Here is a 15,362-nt window from a genome sequence, read left to right on the forward strand (position 1 = left end):
CGCGGACCACAACGCAAACGCACCACTATCACCCGTTTTTAATAATGCCAATCTCAATGTTCAGTTCGATTTCGAGAACCAATCAAAATAACTTATTTGTAATGCCAAAAAAACTTTTGATTTGTCCATTTTTGATGTAGATCGAAAAATGTGACGAATCGTCTATTGAAAAGGGTAAGTAAGGCGTAAAAATTACAAAAAACAGAGGTCATTTTATGTTTTCAGCTATAATTCTTTTCAATATTATTACATTCGATTTTACGTAAAGTAAACAGAAACACACTGCATAGATCATTGCAACAATAATAGCTTATTTTTAGCAGAAACAAAACGTAACAATGACAGCAATCATATGCGACCATTGATATATATGTACTACGTACTAGATTTGGCGTTCCGAACATTCACCGTGTTCAACTGAATTGAACTGCAAACCATTCAAACTGATTTTAGCATGGTGTCAATATTGATGCTTGTGGTCGTGTACGGAGTGGCGCTCATGATATAAAAACGCGAGTCTAAGTGCAAACTTGGATGTGAATAAAAAATATTAGTCAAATAAGTAAAATTATTTGTTGTTCAAGTGAATAAATAGGCAACAGTGACGTTTTGATTGCCATTTTTGTTCAGATTTTGAACAAAAGTTTATATGGACATTCATGTCTATAGAATATACGTCAATGGTTTCAATAAATAAAATAAAAAATCCTATTTGACATTTTAGAACGCGAGTTGTGTAAGAAGAAAACACAATTTTGTGATCTATAACCAACATTTGCAGATTATCTATTGCCTAAAGTATACTATTGATATAGTTTTTAAAGCATTTTCTCACATACAGTAATCTAAATAAATTATGTAAATAAAATTATTTTAGCGCCATCTAGGGGTTAGTTTTAGTTTTTTAGAGTTTATACAGATTGAACTGTACTGAAGTTAGAAATAGACATGTATAATACCTTAAATTGTAGTATTTTAAAGCCGCAAAATTCCAAAACTCAATGATTTTCTTCATATTGGTATTCCTATTAAATTGTCTCTTGTAACAAGGCTGTCCGACCTCAGGCCCACCAGAGCATTTGCATTTTCGCGCCAAAAATAGTCTGCTATCTGATTTGTACCAAACATTGCAAAATAAACAGCTCAAAAACACCTACCGAGGTCTCTCGTTATCGTTTTTGTCATCAATTCTAATTAAGCTATGTGTGGATTAATGCTTATATAGCTCATTATATATTTTTTATTATATAAGTACCATGATGACAATAAATACATCATATTTTCTTTTTTTTTTTAATAAAAATCGCGCGGGTATTTGTATATGCTAAACCATAATAAAACCTCTGTGGTCGATAGTTTCCATGCACATTCAGTTATTTTTATTGTGATTTGTTCCGGATAGGGGGATGCACGTGCACCTCCTTGCACCCCCTCCCGGCGCCCATGTACCATGATATGTGGCCCGCAGGCGGACTTGGATGCAAAATTTAAAAACTTCCAATATTGGTTGGACAGCCTTGAGTTATACCATCAAAGAACTAGTGTTTTTAGAAGAAATTGTCTTCCAAAAACAATAATTACGGTAATTGTGTTTAGACTTAATGTCAGTGAACTTAAAATTTTATACGACGAATTTCATGCATTATTTTATGAAATTCTGATTTTTTTTTGTTCATAAGTACGATACAGTAATAGTATGTTTTTATTTTTGGCATTTGCATTAAATAATTTGAACTGTTAACGAGGGTGATTATGAAAAATTTTAATAAAACGGAGAATGCCTAAATTTATTTCATCATATAAGTGAGGGATGGCGAAACTTTACGGCTAACAAACCATTATTTATAAAAAGATATATGGCCTGCAACGTGCCATCCAGGATCGGTTTTATTTATACGAGTGTCCCTTTTTAGAGACTTTTTTATGATAAAATTTCTTGTTTTTTTTTTTATCGGTGCTCGATAGGGGCTTCACTGCACCTGATGTTAAGCGAAGTGAAGTAAAGAAAGATACATACAAAGATAGATACAATGTTTGGCATGTTACTCGCGTGCTCGAATTGTTTTGGTACGTGCCAGCACAGACACACTTGCTGTTGGTTCGTTATCCCTAATGTAGGTGTTCCTATAATAAGGGAGAAGTCAGAAATCTGACTTAAATAAACAAAATTATTGGACATAAATACTCCTTCAATAACGGTTTAAAAATCAATACACTTACTACAAATAATATTTTAAGTTTTATCCATTTTATTCCTATTCACCCCCATTTGAAATTAACTTGTATTTACAATAATATTTATCTTCAAACATTGGAAGAAAAGCATCCCCGTTTCTAGACGTTCTGTTAAGAATAAGCCTTGTGAAATAAAATAAATTATTTGAACCTGAATAAAGCTTTACATAATTTAGATTCCGTCAATATTAACACTTATACTTCGGAAAGCAGGTCTCGCCAGAGAACGGGCAAGAAACTCTGGTGTTGCTTTTTTCAAAATCATTATAAGGTACATGATGCAGAGAAAAAATAGATCATAAAATCTTTAGTCAATTTTAAAGATAGTTGATGTAAAATTAGTTTCTGGATTGTATCGTGAATATTTTTAATTTTTTAAGTGTGAAACGACGAGAACAAAGGTATAATAAAAAACCCGCTATAGCATTAAGCAATAACAGTTACATTTAGATGCTATTCGTGGAAACATAAGAAATGGATTTCATAGAAGTCAACAACTTACATTTTACTTCGGTTCAGACAATGATGGTTTCTCGGAAATATAATTATGATGCAACTTGCCTGTTTTGTTTTGTAGGTTAAGTTTTTTGTACATTATAAATAAAATATTATGTTAAATATTTTTCTTATTGCTTCCCTTATTAGACTTGAACATTTGTAAACAGTGTTAAAAAGAGTACTCATTTCCCGGTAGGCGACGGCTTGGTTGTGCCTTCGACTTTGATACAACGCATGAGGCCCAGGAGTATCTCACCATAAGGGGGACTGCTGCACATTTGCCATCTAAGGCAAAAATTATTACATAGAGAGATATACATATGACCAGTAAATAAGTCGTGGTTGAAATCTAATGCAGGTGGTGTGTACTCTGTCATTATCAACTGAAATTATGTTAGTCCTGTAGTATACACGATACAGAATAGCACACATTCACGCCTTTTGTCCGCGATTGGATAAGCAGAGGCGCAATTTGTGCACTCTCTTTCCGTCCCGTGATAGAAGGGGCGCCTATCGCCATATCACATTAATTACAGATTCCGGACTGATAATGATATACGCAGAATTATTTCTTTTGGTGTTTACAACAAATTAGAATGTTACACAATAAGAGTAAATTATAAAACTCTATACTACTGCTATTTTAGTACAGTCCCATCTTGCAGTTCTAGAATAACTATTTTATTTAATGCCATCTATTGACAAGTAGTCGCATCTTATCCTGCAAGTGTTTGCATGATGCTATAATGAAGCAAAAAGACTAGCTCTCCGAATGTGAAATTTGATGGTTTTTGTTTTGACGTTTATTTGAAATTTTTTCCGTTACATGTTATGTATTTTTTTTCAAGACCTGAAATAAAGTTTTTAATACTATAATTGTGAAGATTATTGAAGTAAAGTTCAGTGCGGAATTCTGAATAATTGTGCTAAATCAAAATGCAGTCCACTCGATCAAACAGTAAGTTGTTTATCATTAAACCTAAATATGTATGTTTTTCTACAACATTCTTGTATAAAAATGTTTTCATAACGACTAATACGTCTTTAAATTAATAATGCATTCATTATCCTGTCAGTAATTTACTAGACGAGTTAAGTTGAGGCGTATAAAGAATCCAAATATTGTAAACATGAGTAATATTGTCATCCTAATACCTTATGAAATATAAGCGCATATATTATCAAAAGACAGGGGTTCGATAAATAAACTTCTGATTCAAGCTCCATTTCAATCTAAATTCCAGAACTGAAAGACCTACAACAGTTAATATCGAAGATGCCTCTTCAAATGTGCTATGTGACGGTCCTCCCCGAGTTTGGAGTGAAGTGGCGCGACTTATCGCGAGCGGTTCGGAACGCTCGTCTAGCTATGACGCCGGCGAGCGTCGCGCGCGTGCTGTGCCGTCATGTTGCGAAGTCACCTGAGAATTACGATATAGACGACATACTGGCTAAAGTGAGGTTGAAATGTGAGTATTTTTAATTTCCAAGTATTTTTGTATAATAATATCAGCCCTGTATTATATACTGTCCCATTACTGAGCAAGGGCCTTTACTACTGAGAGGGAATAGGCCTTAGTCCACAACGCTGGCCTAGTGCGGATTAGTAGACGTCACGCATCCTTAATATACTTATAGAGAATTTCTCAGGTGCAGGTTTATTCACAATGTCTTCCTTCACCGTTAAAGCAAGCGATAATTCACAAAGAATAAATATATGAATTTAGAAAAGTCAGAGGTTTGAGTTTTAAACTTGCGGATATTAGTTTCGGCAGCCCATTCCACATCCAACTAGGCTATTAAACTACTAAACTACTATGAATTTTTGCAATAAATTTTGATTATTGTTTTACTGAGTTACAGGATTAAAAAATATATATTAGGGTTTGTTTTTATTCATTAATGTTACATGTAAGGTACCTATTAAATTTTTTGCTGGTGGTAAGACATAATTATATTCGTCCAATAGCGACCACCACACACTAGGTGATAAAACCCCCACAGAGTGGCCCATGTAACTTTGTCGTGTACTGGAATATATCTGGTTCCAACAGACTTAATTGTGATTTCTTATGTTTACGCGAATATTAGACATTGAAATTAAACAAATTTTCCGCATTCTATCGCGGTTTTTTTAAATTTATTTAAAAAGTTGTATAATTGTAAAATGTAGGTAGATATTGTAACTTTGACTTTGTGGATGAACAACACCTCAGTCCCCCCCGTGACCATGAAGGCTGCAGTCTTCGACACGTCGGGAGAAAAATAAAAAACATAAAACCGCGATAGAATCCGGAAAATTAGTTCAATTTCAAGACTTAATTGTGTCAATTGTGGAGGGGTAATCTTGTCTTGTCAGTTGACATGCTATTGCAACTATCCACTTACCATAAGGAGTAGTGAGACCTCATTAGGTTTATGAGCCCCTCCCCTCCATTGAGCTGTTTAGGTGATTACAGTACATATTTTAGGTGATTAATATTATAAAGCTGAAGATTTTGTTTGTATAACTGCGTTAATCTCAGGAACTATTAGACCGATTCAAATTTTTTTTTTCACTGTTAGGAAGCTACTTTACTCCTGAGTAGTATACTTTTACCCTGGAAAACTTTTTCACTGGCATGGCGCCTCGGCTGAAAGCCAGTAAATAAAACTAAAATCTATTTTGGTGACTACAATAATTTCAATAATTATTTCATAAATAAACATATTTATTTCTTTATTTTTCAGTCGTAGCGACGCAGTCTCGCACATGGTATGTGATATTACTTACGGAGCCAACACACTCAGACCCCCTGATGGAAATAATAGACAACCTCCCAGCGAGGATCGTGCAAGCGCTGAGGAAAGGGAAGGCCAGAGCGTCCACACCCGAGGTAAAATAACTTTACAGCTTTGGGTTAAGGATTTTCTAATCCATACTATTTATGTCTATGTTGAGGGACTCTTGTTTCCGCACTTAGCTCGTAGTAGGGCAGGCCGTTGTGCATGGCCCATACATAAAACATTGTAGCCAGTGTAACTACTGGACATAATAAGATTTAACATCTCATGGCTCAGGATGGCGAGCGCAGTGGAATACCAAACAATACTTTGTAATTCAAGGTGTTGGTGTTTCTACTGTTTATCGGTCGTATCGCTTACCATCAGGCGAACGGCAGGCTCGTCTCGTCATTCAAGGCAATAAAAAATAATAAAGCTGAAGGTTTTGTTTGTTAGAATGCACCAATCTTGGGAACTATCGGAATTGAAAAATTCCTTTAGTGATTGTTAGCCTGTTTATCGAGGATGGCTATGAGTTATATAACATCATGTGATAACCAGTAGGAACTAAGCGTTAATGAAAATGTTGCAGATATGGTCAAAATTTATATCTATAAGAGCTGTTATGTTGCATAAACATGGTGCATGGTTAAAGTTATGCATCAATCATGTATGATGGAATTGTTCCCTTTTAAAAGTTCTAAAAAATATAGTGATTTCTTATGTTTACGCGAATGTTAGACATTAAAATTAAACTTCATGGTCCCGGGGGGGTCCCCATGAATGCTGAATGACCATGAAGGCTGCAAAGTCTTCGAAACGTCGGGAGAAAACTAAAATATAAAAAACCGCGATAAAATCCGAAAAATAGTTGTAATTTTAATGTTCTAAAAAATATATTATAAAATAAACACTGCCACGAATCTGCCCGAATCAAGGCAATAAACTCAAAAACTAACCAACGGATTTCAATGAAATTTGGTATGGAGATAGTTTGAGACACTGGAAAGGAAATAGGCTACTTTCTATCCCAGGAAAATTCTGCTGATATTATAAATGCGAAAGTTTGTGAGGATAGATGTATGAATGTAATGTATGTTTGTTCCTCTTTCACAAAAAAACTACTGAACGGATTTGGATGAAATTTTACAGTAATATTGGTTACACATCAGAATAACACATAGGCTACAATTTATAATGATTTTGTGTAATTTGGTCATAACATAACGATACATATCGAGTAAGTCGAAAAAAAAAATTGCTATCTTGGCGTACGCTGCCTAAACCGTTAGTGTTAGACAAAGATGATGCACCGTAGGGTTGGTCCTGAGAAGGTTATAAGCTATTTTTTATCCCGGGAAAACATATAGCGGGACTTTTATCCCAGAATTCTCCTTCACACAGGCGAAGCCGCGAGCAAAAGCTAGTAAGAAATAAAATTAATAAAAAATTTCATTCACAGATACAAACAGTAATGCTGGATGATTTGGTATATGTAAGCATGCAATTGGTGTCGGAGAGGAAGCTCGGCCCAGTGGTATACGCTGCCACTCCTCCAGGCGAACCTGTGGTGTTACTCAGCACTCTGGGCTCCTCGGGGCTCATCAAGGCTTTTGTTGAAGGTTAGTATTTATTTTTTATTTATATGCTCTGCAAAGTGTCCCCACTCCACCTGATGGTAAGTGGAGTGGGGTCCAATAGAATGTCGACTGACGGTAGCCTCGGCAGTCAGTCAAGGGATCAGGCGAAAAAAACACTGCTTGTGTCTCTACAGATGAACGAATTTTATACAGTTCTAATTTTTGCATAAATCTATTATATTGTTTATTTATTCAAGTTTATACAAATACATAATATCTGAAATTATAAATATATTTACCGTTTTAAACATTTATTTGTTTGACAATCATCTTAAATAAAATAGTGTTTAGTACTTACTTATAATAAAAACTTAAAAGACAACAATTTTAATCAAATTAGTTAACAAATTAGCAAAAGAGCAAGAATATAAAAATATAGCTAATAAATGCAACAATTGTGAACGTCCGTCCGATCCAAAGCAAAAGTGTATCGCTAACGCAGTGGTCCGCTGACCAGCCGGTTCAGTTTCGCGCCATTTTTTTTTCGTACGACTGACATCGTCACCTTGCTCATTATATATTATATTTTTTTTGCAGCACTAGGCTACAAGAAATACGAAGACGCGGGCCTCCACGGTCGCGACGTCGCCTCACTTCTGCGAATATACAATAGAGCTCACAACGGGGAGGCTGACCACCTCGCGCACGTACCCGAATACGCCCCTGTACCCACAATAACGCCCAATGGCATAGACTACACGAACAAAACCTATGATAACTCGTACGTTGACAACATTTTGGGACCCAATCCGCCGCTACTAACGGATCTGACAATAAAATCTGTGAAGCCATTCTTCAACAGGGATATGATTGACAAAAATATTAGTTTGAAAATTGTTTTGAAGAGCGAAGATGTAGCCAAGACGTTGAAATGTTGGGTTGCAAAGCGAGCTCTAGCGCCGACGTCGGATTTCTTCCAAATATTTCATAATATAAAGTCGAATATGATTATGTATAATAAGGACGGTTCGGAGTAGGGTCCCGTGGGCCCCGGTTCATCTGAGTACATATCTGGTTTATGTAGCATGGGTAATATTTATTAGTTTCATTTAACACGGACATATTTGTTTAAAAATGACTTAGATTTCATAGATCGCCGTTAAGTAGTACAATTAATTAATGTTCAAACAGTATAGAATATATGTCAGACCCTAATGGTTAATTTACACTGTCGCATGATTCATGAAGCGTCGATAGCCTAGTTGGGTGTGAAACGGACTGCAAAGACGAATGACCGCAGGTTCAAATTCCAAGGGCACACACCTCTGACTTTTCTAAAATCATGTGTGTATTCTTTGTGAATTTATCGTGTGCTTTAACGGTGAAGGAAAACATCGTGAGGAAACCTGCACATCTGAGAAGTTCTCTATAGGAATTTCGAAGGTGTGAGAAGTCTACCCGCACTACAGCGTGGTGGACTAAGGCCTAATCCCTCTCAGTAGTAGAGGAGGCCCGTGCTCAGCAGTAGACAAGTATATAATACAGGGCTGATATTATTATTATTATGATTCATGAGCCGAACTATCAGGGGGGCAGGGGGGGGGGACTACACAGCTTGTTTTAGGCACATTGTACTAGAAATAGTAATATATTTATCGATAGATATATATACGGCCCAAGGAGTCTATGGCCTGCCTAATCATCAATTTAAATGACTAAATAATACTAATATTATAAATGCGAAAGTTTGTGAGGATGTATGTATGTTTGGTCCATTTTTACGAAAAAACTACTGAACGGATTTGTATGAAACTTTACAGCAATATTGGTTATACATCAGAATAACACATAGGCTACGGTTAATAATGATTTTGTGTAATTTGGTAATAATATAACGATATATATCAAGTAAGTCGGAAGAAATTATCCCGGAAAACTCCTTCACGCGGGCGAAGCCGCGAGCAAAAGCTACTAATACATAATTTTATTTTTTTTAAATTTTGTAAATATTATAAATAATAGAAATAAAAAGATTTGATGCTGTTAATATTTCGACGGCCGCCATGTTTGACTCAAAGACGAATCAACTCATCGTAAGAGTAAGAAATTGGATTCACACGTTTTTACTGGTGGTAGTTCACTTATATGTGAGAGTCTGCCTGGGTGGGTACCACCGCAATGTATATTTCTGTCAAGCAGCAGTGTGTAGTCACTGTTGTGTTCCGGTTTGAACATTGTAGCCAGAGTAACTACTGGACATAATGAGACTTAACATCTCATGTCTCAGGACGGCGAGCGCAGTGGAATACCAAACAATACTTTGTAATTCAAGGTGTTGGTGTTTCTACTGTTTATGGATCGTATCGCTTACCATCAGGCGAACGGCAAGCTCGTCTCGTCATTCAAAGCAATAAAAAATAAACGCGTGCTGCGAGACGCACACTATCGAGATACAAGGCGAGGTTGTACATAACTATAGGAAATTAAACGAAAAAGTGTTCACACTAGTGACGAATATTCGCATTCGCGAATGTCTGTAGCAGATAGTTGCATTTGCATCCGCGAATATTAAAAAAATGATATTCGCTACATCACTATTCCACACATGTAAATTCTTGACATTAGGTATATTACATGTCTACTTGAGATTGTACTCAAGTTGTTGACAATCTGTAAGTTGAGTGTGATTTATAAATACCTAAGATGTTTTCATTACAGCTCAATACTGGCAAGACGAAAGTAAAGTAATTGCCCGACTTGACGGCCAAGAGCGTACGGCACTAACGTTGTTACCTAACTGTCGATGTATATATCCTTTTCTAACGAACGTATGCTGCATCTTTTTATTCCTTCTTCGTCAATTTGTAATTATGTGTACAAGTATGTGACTATAGCAAATAGTGCGCCGTTTTTTTGTGCCATTTTGTAAGTGTATGACGCGTCTATTTGTAAAACGTCATTGATAAATACGGCCCGTTATGGCCAGTCATTGCGCTGGCTAGTCTTCAAACAGGAACACAGCACGCACACTACTTGTAGATTGACTGGCTCGGTGGCGTAGTTGTAAGTGTACACGGTACAAGTACGACTGCCGCGCTGAGATCCTGAGTTCGAATCCCGGGCCAAAATAATTGTGACTGGGTTTTTCCATCTTAAAAATGACTCAGTCGCAGCTCGGACTCAGGTAGTTGGTGGTGTGATACCTCCGTGCCTCGGAAAACACGTAAAGCCGTTGGTCCTGCGCCTGATCTCCGGTCATGTCGGATTGTCTCACCGCACTATGAGAGTGAAGGAACAGAGAGTGCTTGTGTACTGCGCACACACTTGTGCACTATAATATATCCTGCGTACCTGGCTGATCTCCGTTGAGATTGGCCGCCGTGGCCAAAATTCGGCTAGGAGGGATTCATTCACTTGTAGATATAGATTGCAGATAGCCTTCCCATACGAGAGACCTGCCATTAATGTATATAAATCATGTTTTGTTTTAAATAAGCTTTAAGTTTGACGAATGTGTGACAAATATAATTAAAGTATTTACGATTGTGTTTTATTTTACTCATAATTTTATAATACTGACAAGGCAGTGACGTGATGGTAAGTGGAGTGGGGTCCAATAGATTGTCGACTAATGAGATGTTTTTTTATGCCGGCCCGGGCCCTTATTCTGTATGATAGTGTAAACGCGTAACGCGGCCGAGTTATGTTATTTTCGAGAAATGTGCGTGGAATAGTATTCTGTAAGCCAAATTTCTATAGTCTAGTATTACGCACTGTTTAAATAACGTGCGGGATAGGGAATAAGGCCCCTGTTTGAACCGGATTTATAGGCTGATTGACATTGCTCTGTCGTTACGGATTCGAATCCCGGATCGGACAGTGATTGGTTTTGGGTCTGTCCAATAACAGCCTGGAGCTTGGAATTTGTGCCCGATAGGGCGATAGGTTTATCCGCTATCACACCATAGGACGGAACACATTGGAAAAATAGGTGCCAGGTTGTATCCCTGCCTACCCCTTTGGAAATAAAGTGGTGATATTTGCATTGTTAATTATACTTTTAAATTAAAATGAAAATATGAAAAGTCAAAATATAGTGTAATATTTGGTCACCGAAAGTAAGTCTTCGGTAGTATAGTGGTCAGTATCCCCGCCTGTCACGCGGGAGACCGGGGTTCGATTCCCCGCCGGAGAGAACTTTTATGTAATCCCTTGAAATGACTATTGGTAAAATTTTTGTCATTACAAAAGATATTTTTTTAAGGGAAATTTGTATTCCTGTATAAGGAACAATATTGGGCCGCAACCAAAAAAAAGGACTATATTACTAAGAATGAATAAGTATTTTTTTCTTTCTGTATAAAGGCGAAAGTGAAAACTATAATCCAAAAATTAAATTAAAAATATATCTGCTGTAGTTCTTTTTTATTGTAGTAGTGGGCCTGGCAGATATACTTGCCAGACTACAAAGTAAATTACCTTTCATCTTTGCGGTCTCGACAACAGCGCCACCTAAGTCCTCATACCTATGAAATGAATGAACTGCTCTAAACAATAAAAAAATAAGAGAATTTTTTTCTTCTCTTTATCATGTACTGTAGTCTACACCATAAACCGATTTTGAAAAGAGGCAAACCAGAGTTTCTTGCCCGTTCTTTTCTGGTGAGAACTGCACGAACTGGTGGTAGAGTTAATATTGCCGGAATCTAAATAATGTATAACATTTTAACATATCCTTTTACGGGTTAGACTAAATCATTTCATATGATTTAAGCTGGAACTAAGTAATTACGAATATTTTTCTTTGATATTTAAACTTGTCCTGGTATTTAAGAAAATAAAAAGGAATCAGCCAAGCCGGTCGGTCCGTTCTCAAGAAAAGCTCTTACATAGATGTGGAAACTGATTTTTATTTATAGTCATTTTGACATTTTAATTTTAAGTTATAACTTTAAATATAATAGTTTCTTCTTTACGGGTTTCTTTATTTTTTTTTGAAGTCAGACTAAGTGTTAATTAACTTTTTTTGTTTCAATTTTCCTGGCCTATGTCCTAAAACAATACGTAAATTTCATCGACTCACTTTTTTTTAAATTATTTATAGTTCAGATATCTAATCAAAGCATTCTTTATCCCCGAAAGGATATCCAGTGAGGCAAATAAAACAACAAAAAAGAGTCCAACTTGTTTATTCTCTTTGATTCGAGTTTTTTTATGTTTCTCTTCACAACACAGCACATGCGTACTGCCACACGACACACGAACTGACATTTAAATGCAGACTGACCGCGGCGACCTCTTACACACTAACAACTTTTAGTCGTAGGTAGTCACCTACAAAAATAACAACACATTTACTTCAAATCGCCTATACACGTCAAATTTGACACTTTTCTTTATGCAAAGTAAAGTAAGTCCCTTTTATTTAATTTGTTTTTTTGACGAGAATACAAAAGGCAATTTGAAGTATTAAATATGTACTGCTATTTATGTGGGTGACATGTAAATAGGGTACAGTAAAGCAAAGTCCTGAGCACACATGTACAGCGGAATAGCTCGCAATATACAAAGTCGAAAGAGGTAGTATGGCACGTAGCCAAAAGACAACGAGCATAGACTAAGGGAAATGGCGCGAAATTTTGCCGCGTTCTAACATCAAATCGACAAAACACGTGTCCTCACAACTCTTGCCTATCAATAGACCTCAAGAGGAGAAATGAAAATGTAATCTATGTATTTACTTTTCGTTAAACAAAAATGCAAACATTATTTGATTTATAATAATTTCCCTTTTCACTCTTCAAATCGTATTCCATAAACACAGAACCCAATATGTAATTTATTCTGTCGCTTTTGGCTGTATATATAATTAAAAATAAAATTCAAATGTCACACCTAACATTAAATGTCAATTTTTACAATTTTATATGTCATACAATTCATAATAAATAATAACCAAACCGATTTAGTTTGCCAGATCATATTTACACTTATTTACATAACTAGATTATTTATTTAACTTAAAGTTGATAGTGTGCGATACCTTTATAGAATTTGCAGACAATGTAATTGTTATTTTGAAATAAGAGTTTATTAAAAAAAAAATCGATTTTTAAAATATTGTACGTACTATAATTATTCTTACATCATCTGAAAATTCTATAAAATTAATATATGAATATAAACTTTATATCTTAAGGCACAAGACTCACGATGGTAAACGCCTCTTACTGCAATAAGCCTCAAAATACCCTGTTCTAGGTCGTCACACGGTCTTTAAAACTACTGAAATAACATTAAATCGGATTTAGTCGCTTTTCACAACGAGCGGATACGTCACGGGAGAACGGGAGTTTGACGTCGACGTATATAGACGTGCAACGTACATAGACGTCGGACGTTTAGCCGTTCGACGTATATAGACGTTCTACGGCCGGCAAAGGCGCTGCATGTTTGATCTTTCGTGTGATGACAAAATACGTCCGACTCCAGTTTTCACGCAACTTCGAGTTATCACAGAGACAATGTACACTTTGTTTCCATTCATACTTGAATGCATACCCTGACCACACACACTCAGGCAAAGGACACCGAGTATGCATCCACTGATTCGTCCACCTCTCTCAGATTTTCGGTCTGAAAGAAATGGTGATGAAATAAAAAATGATAATAACCGACACTGATACCTGAGATCATTTTTTTTTTCTATTTTTTCCATAGATTTGTATTTTTTTTTGTCATTATTACTACGTAATTAAGAAATATACTAAGTAAATGAAATTAATGCCGAAGTATTTATTTTTTTTGGATATTTAAGTTTTTTTTCAATTTAGAACGAGTCTAGTAGCTCGTATGCTTACTAGCTCCAGTCAGTCACTGGCGCGAGCGACTTATGAAACAAAATACATTAATACTAAGTAAATAAAACGCTCGGTGGAGTTTTTAAATTTTAAAAGCATTATTCTTCGATTTTTGGGCGAACAAGTATTACTGTTATATTCAATGACTTAACTATAATTAAAAAAGAAGAAAATTTGCATATGAATTATTTAAAATGAAAATATCACCACAAGAATCAGAAATGACCACGAATTGACTATTTTAGGGTTTTTTTTTTGTCATTCGACTGCTTTGCCGAGAGTCTGTAATGTGATGCTAATTATTAACATTATGTAGAAATCGCGAGGCTCTGCAATTTCTACAAGAAAGTTCGAGAAAATAGATATTTTTTTAAATAAAAAAAATATATTTTTTATGTTTTTATTTAATATATTTGATGATTCATTCGTTTACACAATGATTCATGTGGTTTAAAATAAAAACAATTTTCTTCTTTCTCAAACCTTTAAAGCAATGGAAGCCGTTCGCCATTAAAATAAATATTTTTTTTTATTATTGATTCCGAAATGTTTTGTATTTTTTTTTGTGTTTTTTTAATTGCACCATTATAACTTACTTAAGGACCAGTGTAAGCTGACCGTCCGCCGCCAGTAGTTGAGTCGCGAGGAAGACCAACTCATACTGGACACACTAATAGACACTCACACATACTACTTGAACACATGCCGCTGATTCGGGATCCGGAAATTTTGTATAAAACCAAAAATGGGACCACTTTACGAAAAAGCATATCGGAATGACGCGCCCGCTTTTGTCCCGGTCCGTTCCGGTTACCGGAAAAAAATCCCGGTACTTTTATCGGTATTTTCAAAACCGAATATTAAAACTGGAAAAACGGAACGCGGCGCAAAAACGGACGCCATAGCTGCCCCGTCCCTAACTGGCGATTTCAATAAACCGGAATAACATTTATGTATATTTAACTAAGCCATCCATATTGCCTGTAAATTTATAACTATATTATATCACAAATGCGTAGTTTATGGATGGCGGCTGTCTTAGTCTATGATATCTATTGTCTCTGGTCCCATGTAACTTTCTGGTTTGTGGTCAGTTGCCACAGTAGACGGGCAGCACTGGGCTGCGCGGCCAATCAGATGTTTCTTCATTCTCACTGCTTTCACTGCCGGATCTGAGGAAGAATTTATTAGTAGTATATTCCTTGTTGAAAAATATATAATAGTTGGGTACAGACCTCCTCTACTACTGAGAGGGATAGGCCTTAGTCCACCACGCTGACCTAGTGCAGATTGGTAGACTTCACACACCCTTAAAATTCCTATAGAGAACTTCTCAGGTATGCAGGTTTCCTCACTTTGTTTTCATTCACCATTAAAGCAAGCGATAATTCACAAAGAATACACACAATTTTAGAAAAGTCAGAGG

At 36.0% G+C, this 15,362-nt stretch overlaps 2 protein-coding genes and 1 non-coding gene across 4 annotated transcripts in view; 2 read left to right on the top strand and 1 right to left on the bottom strand.

Moving 5' to 3' along the window:
• The first annotated feature begins 397 nt into the window (after positions 1-397).
• LOC115449771 lies at positions 398-10,616 on the top strand. Its single transcript, XM_030177659.2, has 5 exons — positions 398-3,691; positions 3,978-4,202; positions 5,464-5,609; positions 6,959-7,118; positions 7,674-10,616. The coding sequence occupies exons 1-5, from the start codon at positions 3,670-3,672 to the stop codon at positions 8,111-8,113; spliced, it is 993 nt and encodes a 330-aa protein (XP_030033519.2). The 5' UTR covers positions 398-3,669; the 3' UTR covers positions 8,114-10,616.
• A 583-nt stretch (positions 10,617-11,199) lies between these two features.
• Trnad-guc lies at positions 11,200-11,271 on the top strand. The gene has a single exon. It is a non-coding gene; the product is annotated as a tRNA-Asp (tRNA).
• Positions 11,272-12,249: 978 nt separating this feature from the next.
• The window catches only part of LOC115449766 (cyclin G), a 41,402-nt gene continuing 38,289 nt past the window's right edge, over positions 12,250-15,362 (bottom strand). For both annotated transcript variants that reach the window (XM_037436391.1, XM_037436387.1), the window contains exon 10: positions 12,250-15,108. In XM_037436391.1, coding sequence (XP_037292288.1) covers positions 15,027-15,108 — 82 coding nt within the window. In that variant the 3' untranslated portion in view covers positions 12,250-15,026. The remainder of the gene's footprint in view (positions 15,109-15,362) is intronic.

This window comes from Manduca sexta, chromosome 1, assembly GCF_014839805.1.
Source record: "Manduca sexta isolate Smith_Timp_Sample1 chromosome 1, JHU_Msex_v1.0, whole genome shotgun sequence".
NCBI lineage: Eukaryota > Metazoa > Arthropoda > Insecta > Lepidoptera > Sphingidae > Manduca > Manduca sexta.

Excerpts from the sequence above, each read along its gene's own strand:
- LOC115449771 (XM_030177659.2), top strand. The coding sequence starts at position 3,670 with ATGCAGTCCACTCGATCAAACA. Across the intron at positions 5,610-6,958 it reads CCAGAGCGTCCACACCCGAG|ATACAAACAGTAATGCTGGA; the intron begins GTAAAATAACTT and ends TTTCATTCACAG. Across the intron at positions 7,119-7,673 it reads CATCAAGGCTTTTGTTGAAG|CACTAGGCTACAAGAAATAC; the intron begins GTTAGTATTTAT and ends TTTTTTTTGCAG.